Here is an 18795-nt window from a genome sequence, read left to right on the forward strand (position 1 = left end):
TTGTATTAATACTGATTTTGCCCTCAATGTTTCCTAAATCTCTATTCATCTCCTCCTATGCTATCGTTTTTCAAGCTTCTTTTATTAGTCCACATCACTGTCAGCTGTTTTATACTTTGAGCACATCTGGGTAATTTCTTCCTGTTCCTCGGGATAAGGTTTGCTTTTATTTTTACTTTGGGTCTTTTGTACAGTATTTCCCAAGCTATGTTCCATTCTTGCTTGCTGTAATTTGCTTGCCACGCTGTTCTCACTTTGTGGTTGTCTAAAAAAATTATTTAAATAATCTTGACGCCCAACGTGGGGCTCGAACTCATGACTGTGAGATCGAGTTGCACGCTCTTCCAGCTGAGCCAGCCAGGTGCCCCTGAACCACAGGTTTAATGTTGAGGTAGTTAATTTCAATTCTAGAATTGTGTGCTGACAGCTCACAGCCTGGAGCCTGCTTTGGATTCTGTCTCCCTCTCTCTCTGCCCCTCCCCTGCTCATGGGGTGTGTGTGTGTGTGTGTCTCAAAAATAAATAAAACATTGAAAAAAATATGCTTCTTTGGGGCTCCTGGGTGGCTCAGTTGGTTAAGCATCCAACTTTGGCTCAGGTCATGATCTGAACCCATGGTTTGTGGGTTCGAGCCCCATGTCGGGCTCTGTGCTGACAGCTTAGAGCCTGGAGCCTGCTTCAGATTCTGTGTCTCCCTCTCTGTGCCCCCCTCCCCTCTCTCAAAAATAAACATAAAAAATTTTTTTTAAAATGCTTCTTTTCCATTCATAAGATTGGCAAAAAAGACATTCACTTACTGTTAGCAAGCCTATTCTCATACCCTACTGGTAGGAATGAACATTTATACATCTTCTTTGGAAAACAATGGACAGTAGCTAACAAAATGTAATGTGATTTAAGGCAAAGACTGCTTAACCTCAATAGCTAGTCTCCCCTTCCTTCTCCATAATTAAACTAATTATAGTCAAGGTAGCCATGCTCCCAGCTCAAAGACTCTACTTCTCAGCTGCCTTAGTTCAGGCTCCTACAACAAATACCACAGACTAGATGGCTTCAACAACACAAACTGCTTCCTCACAATTCTGAAGGTTGGAAAGCCCAACACCAAGGTGCCAGCAGATTCAATTCCTGGTGAGGACCTTCATCCTGTTTTGCAGGGGCATGCCTTCTTGCTGTATTCTCACATGGTGGTGAGAGAGTGAGTGAGAGAGGGAGGGAGGGAGGGAGGGAGGGAGGGAGAGAAGGAGGGAAGTCATCTCTCCAGAGTCTCTTCTAAATAAGGGCTCTAATCCCATTCATGGGAGCTTTACCTTCATGACCTAACTACCTCTCAAAGGCCCCCTCTCCAAAAACCATCACATTGGTAATTAGGCTTCATTTATAAATTTTGGGGGGGACACAAATAGTCCATAGCACCAGCCTCTATGTAGCTACAGATAGCAACGAGACTAAGTTCTGGTCAGTGAGATGTAAGAAGTATTATGTGGGAACCAGAAAATTTCCTTACAGAAATGAAGGCATGTCCTTCATCACTCTCCATCCTGTTTCCTGGAATGCTTTATGGGATGGTTGGAACTTCAAAAACCACCTCAGACCACAAGGACAAGAGCTGCTCCCTGGTAACAGCAGAAGAGAGTACTAGAAGATGTGGCAAGGCTGAAAAAATACCCACAAAGATATAGTCACTTCCTAATCACCAAAACCTGTGAATATTATCCTCGCATGAAAAAGATGTGATTGTGGATTCTGACAGGAGGCGCTTATCCTAGATTATCGCAACAGGCATAATGAGGCAGAGGGAGTTTTGGACGGACAGACAAGTGCACACACACCCTCATGTGAAGATAGAGGCAGAATGAAGTGATGCAGCCAAGGAATGTCACCAGCCACCAGAAGCTGTTAAGAGGCAAGGGACAGATTGTCTTAGAGCTTCCAGAGGGTGTGTGGCCCTGCTGACACCTTGATTTTGAACCTCTGGCTTCCAGAGCTGTGAGATAATATATTTCTGCTGTTTTAAGCCACCCAGTTTGTAATATTTTGTTACAGCAGCCACAGAAAAATAAGGCAAGTGTCTGTGGTTTCCTAGTAACTTTGTAGGGCTACCATATCACCTCCAGATACGCATATATATAAGAAAAATATAAACTGCTACTTTGGTTAAACGCTTTTTTTGGGTTTTTTGTTACACATATGAAACCTAATGCTAATATTGATATAAAGGGCATTTGATATATAAACGAAAAAGGTAAGTCCTAAAACTACTTCATGATCACCTATTAAAATAAGGAAAACGGTCTAGGAACTCCACTCCAAGAAGCTGTTTGGCCAATTTTTAAGTGTTAGGTTCTCCAAATAGCTGGTTTAGATCACAAGGGCAAAATACTTATAGCAAAGTCAGCCAAGTCCTGTCAAACCACTAACGCAGCAGGGAAGCAGGGGCGTAGAGAAGGAAATTCCTCAATAGAACTGAGTTTACAAAAGCCAAATCCCAAAGTCAACAGGATCCTATAAAACAGCTGAACATTGAGAAACAATCAGCAGAAGACCTTCAAAAGCAACATAACCTCCTGCAATGTAACTATCAACTGGAAAAAAAAAAAAAAAGGTCAATGGCAACAGGCTTAAAATGAGAAAATCATTGTCATTTACTTAGCAAGCAAAAACTTGCTTTTCAAGTAAACAGGAGCAAGTAACCAAGATTTTGCAGAGTTAAAGAAAATCCTCAAGTCATATAACATTAGTAATTTAACAAGCTAATCACAAGTACAAATCTACTAAAGGAAATATTACCAAAAACAGGAAAAGTTATTTAACATTTGTAACTGCATAGGACAACAGTTGTTAAGATGATAATCCATTCACTTTGATGTATACCATACACAGCAATCACCTGACACATCAAAATACTCCTGAAGAGTAATGTTCATGTATACATGTAACACACATTTGTGAAGTGTGTGTTGTAGGCCAGGCACCAGAGATAAAAAGAGGAACAGGTAAAACCTCTAGCATCAACAGGCTGGTTTAGATGGGCTCCACCAAACAAAATAAAAATTTCTCATACAAAAAGATAAAAGGAGAAGCCTGGGAAAATATTTATAGCACACAAGATAACAGAAACATACTGACATCTATCATCTAAAGATATCTGGAGAACAAACTATGTCTTAAAAAATCACTAACTGGTAGTCAGCATTAAGAGGTCATAGTTTTGAGAAACCCTAAGAAACTATACAACAGTGTCTGGGAATATGAGTCTCTGAATTAGCCATCTTTGTTTGAACTGTTAAATGGAAGAGGGCTTGTAACTATTTTTATAGTAATGGACTTAAAATGTAATTTAAAGTTATACTTTTCTGTATTTTATCAAAAAGTTATTTTTAAGTCTAGGTAAAGAGATTTTGGTAATATTGATGGCTTTCATACTTTTAAGACTTGTGCGGTGTCTGGGTGGCTCAGTTGGATGAGTGTCCGACTCTTGATTTCAGCTCAGGTCATGATATCGAGCCCTGTATTGGGCTCCTTCCTGAATGCCTGCTTAAGATTTTCTCTCTTCCCCCTCTACCCCTCTCCCCTTCTCGCACACGCTCAAATTAAACAAAAACAAAAATGTTCCAAGACGTGTAATATTGAGACTATGTTGAAGAAACTAATATTGAGACTATGTTGAAGAAACTTTATCTTTTGCTATTTCAGCGTTGCTAATAAAATATCAATCATACAACCCACATAAAGAAAAGCTCTTTTTGGAACTTAAATTTTAAGAGTATAAAGGGGTCAGGAAACTAAAAAGTTTAACAAAATCTCTATGTTAATGCTTCTGTTGTTGACCCACATGTAAGATGAAAGAGAGAGATCATGTAAGGGTAAGCAGGTTCACATTTCTACAAAGACATGTATCCCATTCACTTCAACTTCTTTTCAGTGACTATTAGTGTCCTATTAACTAATCATAAGGACTGATGTTAGAATATGTAAAACAAATTGCAATGCAAGTTTGCATACACATTGTAGGAATCACAAAGTCTATCTCCAGATTCATCTATGCCAATTGGATGTACTTAGCCCAGACTTTTAATTTGAAGTGACTCTAAGCAGTGGGGACAATAGCAAGTTCTATTCCAAAAGAGCCATTCTCTCCAGTGTTCTAAAACATTTCTCACGTATGATTTTGACTGTGGCTCCATTCTTTGTTAATTTCTACAAAATTTCCAAGCTAAGTTCTCCAGCTTTCCTTTTTCTTTCTTTCTTTTTTTTTTTTTTAAAGTTTATTTACTTTTGATAGAGAGAGACAGAGACAGAGAGAATCCCAAGTAAGGCTCCTCACTGTCATCTCAGAGCCTGACACAGGGCCCGATCCCATGAACCATGAGAACATGACCTGAGCTGAAATCAAGAATCAGATGCTTAACCGACTGAGACACTCAGGCGCCCCTCTCCAGGTTTCCTTTTGATTCTAGGCTACCAAATATTGTTTCTGCTTACATTAGCCTGGTAGGCCTTCCCAAGAGTTATGAACAATGTAGCCCATGTTTTTTCTTCTCTTTGCCTATAGTTAGTTAGAGATTATATGTATAGAAATCTTTCAGGAAACAGGGACTCCCCTTCTGGTTCAAATCTGTGTAACCTTATATACTTTTCGTGATCTTGGGGTTGTGAGTTCGATTCCCTAATGTGGAAATAGCTATCCTTCTGCAAACTGATATTCTTTAGGGGTTGATTTTTAGCTGTGTGGTAAGCACATTATTTTATAATCATTAAAATACTGAAATTATCCCTTTTGGCGGTGGGGGCGGGGGGAGAATACAAACTGGGTTTATTTTTGTCACATTAAACAAGAAGCCTAGAGGTAGGCATCCTGGACTGGTGCAGCTTCTCAAGGGTCACCAGGACAGCAGACTCTTTCCACCTACCTTGTGATCTGCAGTGAACACAATTGTCAACTCAGGGTCACAAACTGGTGGTGCAACTCTAGTCACTGTATCTGGTGCCCTATTTCAGCAAGAAGGCAAAGGGACAAAAGACTAAAGAGTACATGCTAGCCTAGTCTATCTATCTTAGAAAACTTTCTCAGAAGTCCCACTCAGCCACCCTGCTACAGCTCACTGGCTGAGACACACGTTCCCTGCTGCCCCAATCCATCACTGGCATGCAAATAGAATGAGGGTAGAGTCACTAAAAGGTGTAATTCCAATTACAACTGAAGGAAATTTTAAATTATCAATCATCTCCTACATGGGTCTGACAAACAGCTCAAAAATGTCTAAAATCACAAATGAAAGAAACTTTAACCAAGTTTACTTCACAAGACAGCTTCCCAATTATGTTCAGGAAAAGAAAAATCAAACTGAACAGCACAAATCATTAGAATGTTCATTCGGAGCTGATGTCTTCTATTTATTACTATTATTTATTTAAAAAATAAAAAAAACAACACTCGGCTGATGGTTCCAACTCTGAAAAGAAATTCTGCTTGATATACAACCCTTATCACTTACTGTCTTACTTTAAATATAGAAATAAAAAGCACCAAAATACAAGTATTATCTAAGTCAATTGTTCTTTTAAGGATATATGGTTATCTTAACCCAGCACAGGTTTCACAAAACTACCTGGTGAGTTAAGATATGATATAGAATGTATCTGTGTTTCACAATAATACAGCAATACTCCCTCTACACTACATAGTAGTGAAGAAAGTACTTCTCAGGCCAGTGTGATATCCATCCCGCCTCTCAGTTTTAATCTCCATTGTATAGATCCCCTGATGTTTTAAACACTCTTGATTTTTAACTCACATCCTTTCTTCAGGATTCCTGGCTCACCAAGTGATATTATTGTAAGATCACTTTGACTTGCCTACAGGGAAATCATGTGCTGGACTGGCAGAAGTATACAGTTCGCCTGATATTTAAAATTCTCCATGTAAAAACCTTTGTGTGCCAGGGCCCCCCCAAACTATCCCCAGGTTTCCTGGTGGTTCACAGGTTCACAAAGAAGACCAACAGAACTCAATTATATAGTCACACTTATGGCTAGGTTTTATTACAACATAAGGATACGAAGTGAACTCAGCAAAGGGAAAAGGCACATGGGGGCAAAGTCCTGAGTAAATCAGGTGCAAGCTTCCAAGAGTCCTCTCCCAGGGAAGTCTCAGAGTACACTGAATGCCTGCAGCAATGAGCTGTGACAAGAAGTGTGAAATGCTGTCTACCAGAGAAGCTCATTAGACTCCGTGCTCAAGATCTATAATTGGGAGTTGGTCACACAGGCACCCTCTTGCCAAGCATATACCAAAGTGAGTAAAGCATGTGCTCAGCATAAATCATACTGTTTGCATACAAAGTTTAGGCACAGGTGAGCCATTCGTAATGGGATGGTGGGAACCCTTCCCAAATTCAAGTTCCCAGACTCCATACAAGGGCAACCCTGAAATGAGGCCTTTCTACAGATAGTGGTCTCAGGACTGCTATGTCAACTCTTTTTATACACCTGTGATTGTATATGTAATTCTCATGAATGATTTTTTTAAGTTTATTTATTTTGAAAGAGCGAGCACGTGCAAGCAGGGGAGGGGCAGAGAGAGACAGACAGACAGACAGACAGACAGACAGAATCTCCAGCAGGCTCCACACTGCCTGAGCTCAGAGCCCAATGCAGGGCTTGAAGCCACGAACCCGTGAGATCATGACCTGAGCCAAAACAAAGAGTCGGATGCTTAACCAAATGAGCCACCCAGGCGCCGCCCCCCGCCCCCCCACGAGTGATTTTTAATATGATTTAACACCCAAACTTTAATTATCTCTAGGACACGGATAAGACCAAGTTTAAACCTGTAAAGTGAAGGACTGTGGGGATGGTAAATGCCACTTGGCAGGAAGCTGTTACTGCTGCATGGAATGCTGTATACCCATCCATTTAAACTGGTTTCCTTTCTCATCCATTTAAGACATGTTCTTTCTTGCTGCTATGAACCAAATCTATCTTAGGAAGAGAACTGAGAAAACAAAAATTTGGGAATGATGTTTATATAAAATAGGAGGAAAAAATATTTTCCCTCCTACCCATGTTTTAGGAACGCATAGTATGTAAATGTACTAAAATCTCCCCTGCCCAACAGGTGAAATTCTATTTCTGTTTTTGTGCTGGTGCCCATCACCAGACCCATATTAATGAAAAGCTACTGTATTTGGTTTTGGCAGAGTCAGTATGCAAATTTTCTTTCCCCTCTATTTACACGTAATTTGCTCTAAAACATAGGTAAATTCATCTTAAGGCTACAGAACAGACTGATCTATGAAAGAGATGACTATGAAAGAGATGAGATTAAATGAAGTTAAAAATCCTACAGACCTAAGTTAATATAAGCAGGGTGCCTGTCCTCCTATAGTTCCAAGATTCTTCCATAAATGACATCTGACCTATTTTTTATTCAAACATATAGTACTATATTAGTACATACAGTACTATCAGGGGTACAATAGAATGATTCAACAATTCTACACATCTCTCAATGTTCAAGGTACTCCTAGTCCCCTTTATCTATTTCACCCATGCCCTTACCCCATCCATCCCTCTGGTAATCATCACTTTTTAAAAAAAAAAAAAATCTTTTTTTATGGTTTGTTTTTGAGAGACAGAGCACAAGTGGGGGAAGAGGAGACAGAAAGGGGGACACAGAATCCGAACCGGGCTCCAGGCTCTGAGCTGTCAGCACAGAGCCTGATGTGGAGCTCGAACCCACAAACTGTGAGATCGTGACCTTAAGCTGAAGTCGGACACTTACCTGAGTCACCCAGGCGCCCATTTGTTATCTGTATTTAAGAGTCTGTTTTTGTCTCTCTTGGTTGTTGTTTCTTAAATTCCACATACAAGTGAAATCATATGGTATTTGTTTTTCTCTGTCTTATTTCACTTAGCATTATACCCTCTAGGTCCAGTCATATTGTTGCAAATGACAAGATTTCATTCTTTTTTATGGCTGGGTAATATTGCATTGCATTTATACCATACATCTTCTTTATCCATTCATCTATTGATGGATACTTCAGCTGCTTCCATGTTTTGGCTATTATAAATGATGCTGCAATAAATATAGGAGCGCATATATCTTTTTGAATTAGTGTTTCTGTTTCCGTTGGATAAATATTCAATAGTGGAATTACTGGATCATATGATCATTCTATTTTTAATATTTTGAGGAAACTTCATACTGTTTTCCATAGTGGTTGCATCAATTTACCTTCTCACCAAGAGTGCACAAGCGTTCCTTTTTCTCCACATCCTCACCAACACTTGCTATTTCTTGTGTTTTTGACTTTAGCCATATAGTTACAAGCTTCTTCCATAAATGATAAATGACAGCTGACTTTTTTTTAAATACAAGGAAATGAACTTTTCCTTTCAGCTCAGCAACAGTCAATCTGTCTGTTTGCCAAGCAATTTCAAGCCTGGAAACACATATAAAAATAAGTCATATACTCTGTTGAAATAAAAAGAATGAGGTATGTGTATGCGTATAGGTCATGATATATTGTTCAGTAAAAAAAGTTTTACGATGTTATATCTATGATCCCATTTTAATAATAACATTATACCCAAAACACTCCCCTCCCCAACAGATGTTTTTTGCCTCTCAAGAACAAGGTCTGGAAAACTATGTTTGTCTCTGAGGTAGGAAGGCAGTGGTCGGGGAAGGTGGGTGCAACAGTGAAGAGCATTTGTGTTCTTTTCCCTACATTTCTGTGTTAAAATTTTTAACAAGTCCTTTTTAAATCTGAAAAATAAAATTTTAAACTTCAAAAAGAAATCCAGATGGCAAGAACTTAATTATAAAAACAACCAGAGAGCTATATCCATATGATAGAAATTTATTCAGCCAATAAAAGGAATGAAGTACTGATATGTGCTACAACATGGAAGAATCTTGAAAATTTTATGCTAACTGAAAAAAGCCAGACACAAAAGACTACATATTGCATGATTTCATTTATATAAAATATCTAGAATAGAGACATTTTATAGAGACAACCTATAGAGAAAGTAAATTAGTGGCTGCCAAGGGATGGGGGAAGGGTGAAATGGGGAGTAACTGCTAATGGGCACAGAGTTTCTTTTTTGGGGTGACAAAAATGTATGAAATACTGCTGTAGCCCAATGGGGTTAGAAAAATTTATTTAGTGGATATGAATCCTACCCCAATAATTTCTCTTTAATACAGGCAATTCTCACTTTGTATTAGTTCCTATATGCATGAATTTCAGTCACCATGGTTTAGTTAAATTAGGCCCACAATAACAAGGTTCAAATTTAAGTTACCACAGTATATTTACTGTAATTAAAAATTCTGCTGCTAGGGCACCTGGGTGGCTTAGTCGGTTAAGCAGCCAACTCTTGATTTCAGGGTCGTGAGTTCAAGCCTCATGCTGGGCTCTGTACTGGGTGTGAAGCCTACTTAAAAAAAAAAAAAAAAAATTTTTTTTTTTTTTTTGCAGGGTGCCTGGGTGGCTCAGTCAGTTAAGCGTCCAAGTTGATTTCGGTCATGATGTCATGATATGTGGGTTCAAGCCCTGTTTTGGGCTCTTTGCTGATAGTGAGGAGCCTGCTTGGGACTTTCTCTCTCTGACCCTCCCCTGCTCATGTGCTCTCTCCCTCTCTCTCAAAATAAATAAACTTTATTATTATTTTTTGCTGCTGGTATACAAGTTACTATATAAGCAAGAGGTGCAGCATCACGATCAATAACAATCACATCACTTCTTTCAAAACTTTTAGGGACGGCTCATAGCACATTTGTTCTTAGGTTTACACCCAGAGAGCAAAATGTACAGCTATGTTGCCTCCTTATCTTCTAGCAATAAACTCATGTGACATTTTACAAAAATGGATACTCAAAGAGAGGGATTTGGTCAACAATGATGAAACTGCAGCAAAGAAATGAAAAGTGGTAAAATTCAAAATGAAATTCAAATAAAAAATATATCAAAGAAATGGCTGTCTATGAGATATGGATACTGCTGCTGCTGGAGAGGCTCTACGCAGCTAGAAAATAAGTAGTGACATAAATAAACAAGGAAATTTATTGACATATATGAAGAAAGTGGTTGTGATGAGGAGAATGAATATATCCCAGAGGAAGTGATGCTGGCAAAAATCTCAGTAAAGAAGCTCTCAGAGACATCTTGCAACATGGAAAACACAAAGGAAAAAATGTTGGTAGCTGATCCAAACTTAAGGTAGAGGCGCCTGGGTGGCTCAACTGGTTAAGCATCTGACTCTTGATGTGAGCTCATGTCATGATCTCAGTCTGTGAGTTTGAGCCCCACGTCAGGCTCTGTGCTGACAGTGTGGAGGCTGCTTTAGATTCTCTCTCCCCCTCTCTCTGCCCTTCCCCCACTCACTCGATCTCTCAAAAATAAACATTTAAAAAAAATGCAGGGACACCTGGGTGGTTCAGTCAGTTAAACATCCTACTTTGGCTCAGGTCATGATCTCATGGTTTGTGGGTTCGAGCCCAACATAGGGCTCTCTGCTGTCTGGAGCCTGCTTTGGATCCTCTGAGCCTCACCCCCTTCTCCCAAAATAAATAAATTAAAAAAAAAATACATATTTTTTTTAAATGCAGATTTTTGGACATGCCAAAACATAATCAGTTTCTGGGATGGAATTAAGGAATCTGAATTTTTTTCTTTTCAGAGTGTTTCTTATGTACAAAGTTTAAGGAGAAGCTGAACCATCTGACTACACAAAAATGCTAAAATGTCCAGTAAAAATTACAAGAATAGGGAAAGAATATTTTAAACATTAAATGGTCAACATTCTGCATTTTCAGAGTTTACAGAATCAAGAAAAGAAAATGTTATGAAATTACAACAAAGAACGTACCAACTCAATTTGTAGGAAAATACCTCACATCCTACACACTACACTCTAAGATTCTGATAAATCTACCCATGTTTTCTTCATGTATTTTGGCATTATTTCCCCCCTAATTATTTATTACAAGTTCTTGTCACCTAAAATTTGTTACGAAGTAATAATCTGTATATGTTAAGAACCTTCCCCAAAGAGAGGTCTGGCATCTGCTCTTGCCTACTGGGAGGTGACTGTTCAGCCCCAGAATGTCCTGCTTCATGAGAGTGTCTCTGCCTGGGGGCTGTGACCACTGGATGGTCTAACAAGGTGATTCACGATGAGGGCTTTGGGTGACCCGGTGCCAGTTCTGCCTCTGGAGACAAGACATCAGGCCCTCCTGAACTCTGCCCTGTGTGTCTCTTCCCTTGGCTGATTTTAATCTGCGTTCTTTCCCTGCAATCACGAGTACATTCTGCGAGGCCTTCCTGTGAATTACTGAACCTGAGAGAGCGGCTGTGGAACCCACAGGACGTGTAACTGGTGTCAAAAACGAGGGTAGTCTTGGGAATGTGCCCTCTAACTCCTGCAACACACTTTCAGATCACAAAAGTAAATCATCTAATGAATAATTTGCTAGGCTTTCTCTGACTAGTCTGTTCAAAGAGCCTCCTAAGCTCAAGCCCATCACTCTCTTCTATCCTCTGCTTTTCTTCCTACCAAGAATCACCGTCTGGCATTCTATTAAATCTGTTTATCATCAGTCTCCTCTTCTGTTCACAGCTGAATCTCCAGCACTTTGAACAGCATCTGGCACACAGGAGTGCAACTAAAATTTGCTGAATCTATGGTGTAAAAAATACAATGCCAGCATTTATTCGACCATTCTTTTCTTTTCTTTCTCATTTCTCGAAGAAGTGTCTCTATTGCTACTAAAGCAAAGGCAAGACTGCAGAGGCAACTCTGCTCCTTATCTAGGTCGTGTGGGAAATCTTTCAAAAGTAGAAGACACTTTGTAAGTATTTTCCTCTCTAGAAATGAAATGAGAAAAATTAAAGAATAGGCTACATATTACTTTGGCACATTAAAAAAATTACATGCTAAAAGGTCACTTCAAAAAATATTTCATGTAAGATGGAAGAGGTGAGGGTATGATCTCACCTTCCCATCCTATTCCCAAAATAAAATGACCGCCTTTGTATAAAATATTATTTAACAGATCTTCAATGGAACTTTGCATGCTTTCATTGTGCTATATCACAATGCCATTGTAGTGCAAGTCACTTATCTTAGACTGTACCTCAAGATTATCATTTAACTCTTGCTCAAAAAAGGGCAGTTTGCAAGGCATAATCAACTGTCCCAGACTACAAGAGACAGCAAACCAAGTCTAGGCTTGAGCTCCCCACCATTCCCCAGAAAAGAAACCAAATCAGTAATGAACTGACCTCATTCCCTAGATTAATATGATTCTTAAAGAAATTTAGACTTGAAAAGATACAAGAAGCATAGACAAGATTTAATCATTAGTAAAGGAATAGTCTGGAAGAAAATATTTCTTTATGTAAGTTATTTTAAAGAACCAAGATTAGGATCACATTTAACTATGTTTACATGAAGAAGAATCAGTATAAGCATATCACTTCAAAACAAAATTCCTATTTAAAGTAGACTCAAATTCTTACACGCAATAGATTACATCTATGATTTTAATGCCATTCTTAGAAAAACTAAGTTCAGAAAACAGATACAGTTTAAAACACAGCAACTGTTTTGGCATTAATTTTATCTTCAACTTCTGGTATTTGGTTTCCTTTTACCAAAGAAGGACTTCATTCAGCAAGTCCCTCATAGTATTTATCCAGAAGAAAAGACTGTGAAGAAAAAATTCCTACAGCCTCTTCACATTAGAATAAAAGGCACCTACTACAAAGAAAACTATTCCATGTGAAAAAAATATGTAATGTAGACATCTTCATTTTATCTACCTACAGAGATGATTTTACACATCATATAGAGTTAGGAAATGAACTGATTTTAAAAAGTCTGCTTTCTAATCATTAGCATTTCGTGCTAGTCTAGTTTGGTTTAGTTTCTTTACCTGCCTGCTATGAGAGGCTGGCTTAGATAAGCATGGAAAATGACGACTGGTTCGGTTAGCAAAATTGGGTTTTAACCTCATAGTCCACTGTAATGAGGTCATTCTGTGTTACAGTTAGAAGGGAAGGAGCTACTTTCTACATCACTGCATTTTAGACTGTATCAAATGGACCACCTGAGCTTAAGAGAAGTTAAAATGAAGCACCAGTTAGGCTTTCTGATTACTAAGACCACTATTTTTTAGCTACAACCTATCAAAGAAAAATGTAATCCAAGAGATTTTTCTTGCTCACAAAAATCATTCATTTTTATGAGACTCTAATCTTCATTAAGATGGTTTTAAGCATTCAGGAATTTAAGCACACTATTTCACATTAATGAGGTAAGTAATATCCTAATATTTCTGTTTATTTCAAGGCTGAGGCCACAACCCAGAAACATATCCATTAGTTTAACATAAGATTTACATATTTACACTCCTACACAAACCTCAAAAATTTAAAAAAAAAAAAAAAGCTTATTTATTTTGAGAGAGGGAGGGGCAGAGAGGGAGAGAGAGAATTTCAAGGAGGCTCCCTGCTGTCAGTACAGAGCCTGTGCTCTGTGGGGCTCAATTTCACAAATGGTGAGATCATGACCTGAGCCAAAACCAAGAGTCCGAAATTTAACCGACTGAGCCACCCAGGTGCCCCAAGCCTCAAAATTTTTCTAAGTAGGCACTTTGTAATCATCAGAATAAAGATCTGCTAGCACACAGCTAAATCTCCTTACCTACTTACAGTATCATTGCCCGGGTTCTTCAGTATAAAATAAAGTTTACTGTGTAAAAGAGCCTAAAAAGTTCCTCTTCCTGAGATGCTACCAAGAGTTAAATATAGTTCTAGTCACACAATGTCCTGAACAGCGCCAGACTGGCTCTCCAGGCATACTATCTTTTAAAATTACTGTACACACTGCTGTTGCAGAAATGAATCACAGAAACTGATTCTCTATGCACATTAGTCAAATTTGCAATTAGCTTCAAAAGCTGGACTGTTAATTTAAGAGCTAGTCCTCTCAGAAGATGTACCTTACTATTTTATGCAAATAATTTTCTTTCTATACAAAAATGAACCTGGAAGGCCCACATTTTTTGTAGTTCTTCCCCATTTGGCACTGGATGGCCTTACTTTTGGATGGATGGATCTTACTTTTGCCATTCTCTCAAAATAGGGCTTTTACCAGTCCCACTTTGGTTTCAATTTCAGCTGACTCCTTCAGTGTTTAAGCAACCTGAATTAGAACAGGAATTTAATTTTGAGGGAAAAAAATCACCACTATATAAAGCAATGTCCTATAGAGTATTTTCATTAGACTCCAAAAGATTCCTATTAAAAAACAAAAAACCAAAAACCACGTAGTCACAAAGAATTGAACCAAAAGATGGTCTGTATAACTAGGTTTAACACTTTATTTTTCTTTTATATTCCTTCTTTATGCCTGCCATTCTTGACCTGGACAGGTAGAGGAAGTACTAAGTAGACCAGGCAAGGAGTTTAAAGTCACTTCACAAAATTGTTACTAATTCTAGTACTTTGTGCTTCAGATAACAGAGACTACATGAAATACAGAAACTATATTTTTCAGGGTTATACAACCACTACACATAAAACCTCACATCAACACAGTCACATCAACACAGCTATTTAATTTGCATCTTTTCCCAAAAGAAAATGAGATGACAGATTTAAAACGCGGTAAAACGGAGGCACCTGGGTGGCTCAGTTAGTTAAGCTTCTGACTTCGACTTAGGTCACCATCTATCTCACAGTTAGTGAGTTCAAGCCCTGGTTGGGAGCCTGCTTCGGATTCTCTGTCTCCCTCTCTGCGTGCTCTCTCAAAAATAAACAAACATTAAAAAAATAAATAAAAAATAAAACAAGATAAAATGGCTATTTTTACTTGGCTTTTTCTAAGATTCACTCACTGAGGGCTTCTTGCTTGTCAGTACTTTATCTGTAGTATCTTTAAAAAATTTTTTAAATGTTTATTATTTATTTTTGAGAGAGAGAGAGAGAGAACGAACACACACGCAAGCAGGGGAGGGTCAAAGAGAGAGAGAGAGAATGAATCTGAAGCAGGCTTCAGGCTCTGAGCTGTCAGCACAGAGCCCAACGCAGGGCTAAAACCCACAAACCGTGAGATCATGACCTGAGCTGAAGTCGGACGCTCAACCAACTGAGCCACCCAAGGCGCCCCTATCCGGGTAGTATCTTAATGTTACTCTTGTCTTACAAAAAAGGAATTAGAGGTGCAATGAGACTGGGTTTAAACTCAGATATGCTGACTACCAGAGTTCATTGTAAGTAAATACCACACCTGTCAGGAAAAAGAATGTTAGGGGTTGAGATATAAAGTGGAAACCAAAGACTAAGGTTAGAAGACAGAATACATATGCCACCAAGAAATACCACAGTGGCCATGAGAGGGTTGTAAAACTAAGCATTGCTCAAAAGGGTGGTGAGAAAGAAATACTATATTACACTTCTCCATTCCATTGGCAATTCCACCTAAGGGATAGAGGCCACAGATAAAAGGCTGGGTTATTTTCACTTAAAAATTCATGTTTAGTGGATATGAGCTTTTTTTTTTTTTTTTTTTTTTTTTTTTTTTTTAAGTAGTGGGGTAGCTAGGTGGCTCAGTCAGTTAAGCATCTGACTTTTAATTTCGGGTCAGATCACGATCTCATGGTTCATGGGATTGAGCCCCACACTGGGCTCGTGACGACAGCAGGGAGCCTGCTTGGGTTTCTCTGTCTCCCTCTCTCCCTGCCTTCCCCCTCTTGCCCATGTGCTCGCTATCTCTCAAAATAAAAAAAAAAATTAAAAAGAGTGAGGAACTTATAAGCTTAAATATACCTATAAGGTCCTAGAGATCTGTAGTCCAATTTATTTAAGTGCTGAAGTACAAATAATCTCTCTTAACAAATACAGAAAACTTCCTCAGATGATTAAGACTGAAGCGTGATTGAGGGGGTGATTGAGGGGTGCCTGGCTGGCTCAGGGGGAGCCTGTGGCTCTTGATCTTGGGGTGGTGAGTTGGAGCCCCACGTTGCATGTAGAAATTACTTAAATGAATAAAATAAAATAAAGTGACTTAAGTGTGCTTGAGAAGTGGTACAATACTCTTCTCTATAAACGTATCTTAAAATTATTTTAGTCAAAGGGAAAAACTGATTCAACACCAACTCTGTTCACAACTTCAAGTCTGTATCTAATACAGCAGGGTTAACCGACTCAACTAATTTCAAAACTAGGTATTTCAAAATTGAATGTTGACACTAGGCCTTGAGAGAGCAATTTAAAATGGAAATTTTAAGACTCGTGAAATTATAGATTATCAAATAAGAAAACAATGTCGACTTGAAGCTATAAGTAATGTTTGTTTCAGAAAGAAAAAAAAAAACACCACTGGGTTGGCAGTTCTAATTACAGAAATTCTCCGGTGTTAAGAGTTATAATTGTTTAATACACAACAGTCCTTGGCAACCTTACTTGTTAAAAACACTGTTCTAGATTATTAGCTATTACTCCTCCATCTGTAAGTTGCATAATTTAAGAGTGCCCTATGATTTCCTTCTTCAATGCATTTCTGAGGCGTCCTGATTTCCAAACAAAATGATCAAACAACTCTTACAGGTTATGCCTTAAAAATACAAACCCCACAGCAGTAAGAATAAATAACGTTGTTACTCTTTCCTATAGGACTTTTTCTACACAAAAACGTGTGAAAATTTAGTCTCGATTATAAAAAATGAATAAAAAAATTCCAGACTTTAAAATGGAGAGTGCGAAATGATCCCAGTGGTTAAGAAAACAATGGATACAGAATTCTGAAAGTTGCCCAAGATCACTCAATCAAGAACAACTGTCAGCAGTTAACCCCCTGCATATTTTATTATTCTTTGGGATAGGGGGAAAACAAAACAAAAAACAAACCCACTTTAGATAGAATAGAAACGGAAATAACTTTTTGAAAAGGGTTATTGTGCACCAAAACACGTTCCCATGTATCATTTCAAGTAATCACCGTTGCCAAACTTAAGACATGCGGTCTTGTTTTTTGACAATAAACATTTTGCTTCCAAGGCCACTCAGTGCGAAGACCAGTCACCATCTGTTTCAACCACAGTCAACCTCTATTTAAAACATCAGCCCGCCATTACAGCCATCCCTCCACAAACAAACGCGTGACACATCCCAGGTTAGTGATTTTTTTGAAGGCCCTGATTCACCTGAGAAAATTCCTACGTCTACTAAAAAGTTCATTAATAGTAATAACATCCAGGTTAACTTTCGGTGCATTTTCAAATGACACTGCATTAATTTGCCTGCATTCTAAAGCGCCGAGATCGCCAGTCCCCACGTGAAACGTTAGGGTCAGTAATCCCCAGAAGAGCGGCGGTGACCCCAATAAAATCTAGGGCGTGGATTCCTGATGCCACGTTTCCCCGCCCATCTCCACCGGACTCCTTAGGCCAGCGAAGTGAGCTTCCGGATGGGGCTCTAGGGTGGGCCCAGAGGAGAGGTGGAGCCCGGGGAGGCCCCCTGAAGCCAGGTCAGGGGATGGCCCGTCCCGCCGCCCCGGTGGACGTCCCAGCCGGGAGACGCAGCCCGACGGGGACCCGGACCGACTACGCGGGGCACAGGGCGGACAGGCCCGGGAGGGGAGGGGCCGCTCCCACCCAGCCAAACGCTCCCACATTTCTTTTTTCTCTCTTACCTTTTCGCACAGCGTCCGCACTTGGTTCTCGTTAAGCTGTTTACACTCGTTCAGCTGCTCGACCCACTGGTCGAGCTCCTTGGTGAACGCCTTGTCGTCCATGGCGGCCCGATCCCCCTTCCCTGCCGCCTCCCTCCCCCCTCCCCGCCCCTACCCCGGGCGCCGCTCCCCTCTCTCGCTGCCGACGCCGCCGCCAGCTCCCAGCGGGAGAGGAGGGAGCCGGGGAGGGTGGCTGCGGGCCCCTCGCCCCGCCCAAGGCCAGCGGGCGGCTCCTGGCGCAGGGCCTCGAGACCCTCGCCCGCCCGGCTGCGCGCCCCTGGAGTCGGTGAATGCGAGGGAAGTTTAGGGGGGAGTGAGGCGCGGGTCTTCGGCGCAACACCCTACAGAGGCTAACCATCCGCCGCCTCACGCCCGCCCGCCCGCTTCTCCCGGCTCTTTCGCCCCCTCTCTCGCTCTTTCTCTCCCCTCCCTCTGGGTTTCCGTCATCGCCTGGGCATTTCCGCCGGGAACAGGCGAGCTGGCGGCGCCGGCGGGGCTAGGGACGCGGAGGGTTGCAGCGCCCCCTTGTGGCTTGGAGGACAAATGGCCCGTGGGGGTCAAGGGTGGCTCCTCTTTTACCTTTCTTACTCACTTGGGGTCCGGACCAATCTCTTCCGGTTCTCCCTTCACATCCTTTTCTCTGGGAATTTAGACCCACCTTAGTCTCCGGCAGGGCTGTTTCAGCACTCTGGAGAGGAATTGGGAAACCTGTGCCTTTCTTCAGCTGCATTGTCTCCCCAGAGTCTAGCACTCTCCCATAGCAAGTATTCAATATTTATTGGGTGTATAAATGAATTCTTTCTAGTCTTATCTCTGCAACTAAGTGGCTGTGGACCCTAATATCTTGAAGCTTCCCTTTCATGAATTTTCTGTATGACAACAATCTGTGTCCCTTCCAGCTCCAGCATTCTTTACTGCATTTTACTGCAGTGTTTCCTGAGTTCTAATGATTTGTACATTCAACAAATATTTATTGAACAACTGTTAACTGCTAGATCCCTCATACAGCAGGTGCTAAACAGCCATACTGACTATATAGAAGGCA

At 40.2% G+C, this 18795-nt stretch overlaps 1 protein-coding gene across 1 annotated transcript in view; it reads right to left on the minus strand.

Annotated features, from left to right (window-relative positions):
• Window positions 1-18195, minus strand: part of PPP2CB (protein phosphatase 2 catalytic subunit beta) — a 34948-nt gene extending 16753 nt beyond the window's left edge. Inside the window, exon 1 of the mRNA XM_058720201.1 lies at window positions 17712-18195. Within this exon, the coding sequence (XP_058576184.1) occupies window positions 17712-17813 (102 nt within the window). The 5' untranslated portion in view covers window positions 17814-18195. The remainder of the gene's footprint in view (window positions 1-17711) is intronic.
• Window positions 18196-18795: the final 600 nt, after the last annotated feature.

Source organism: Neofelis nebulosa, chromosome 3 (genome assembly GCF_028018385.1).
Source record: "Neofelis nebulosa isolate mNeoNeb1 chromosome 3, mNeoNeb1.pri, whole genome shotgun sequence".
Classification (NCBI taxonomy): Eukaryota; Metazoa; Chordata; class Mammalia; order Carnivora; family Felidae; genus Neofelis; species Neofelis nebulosa.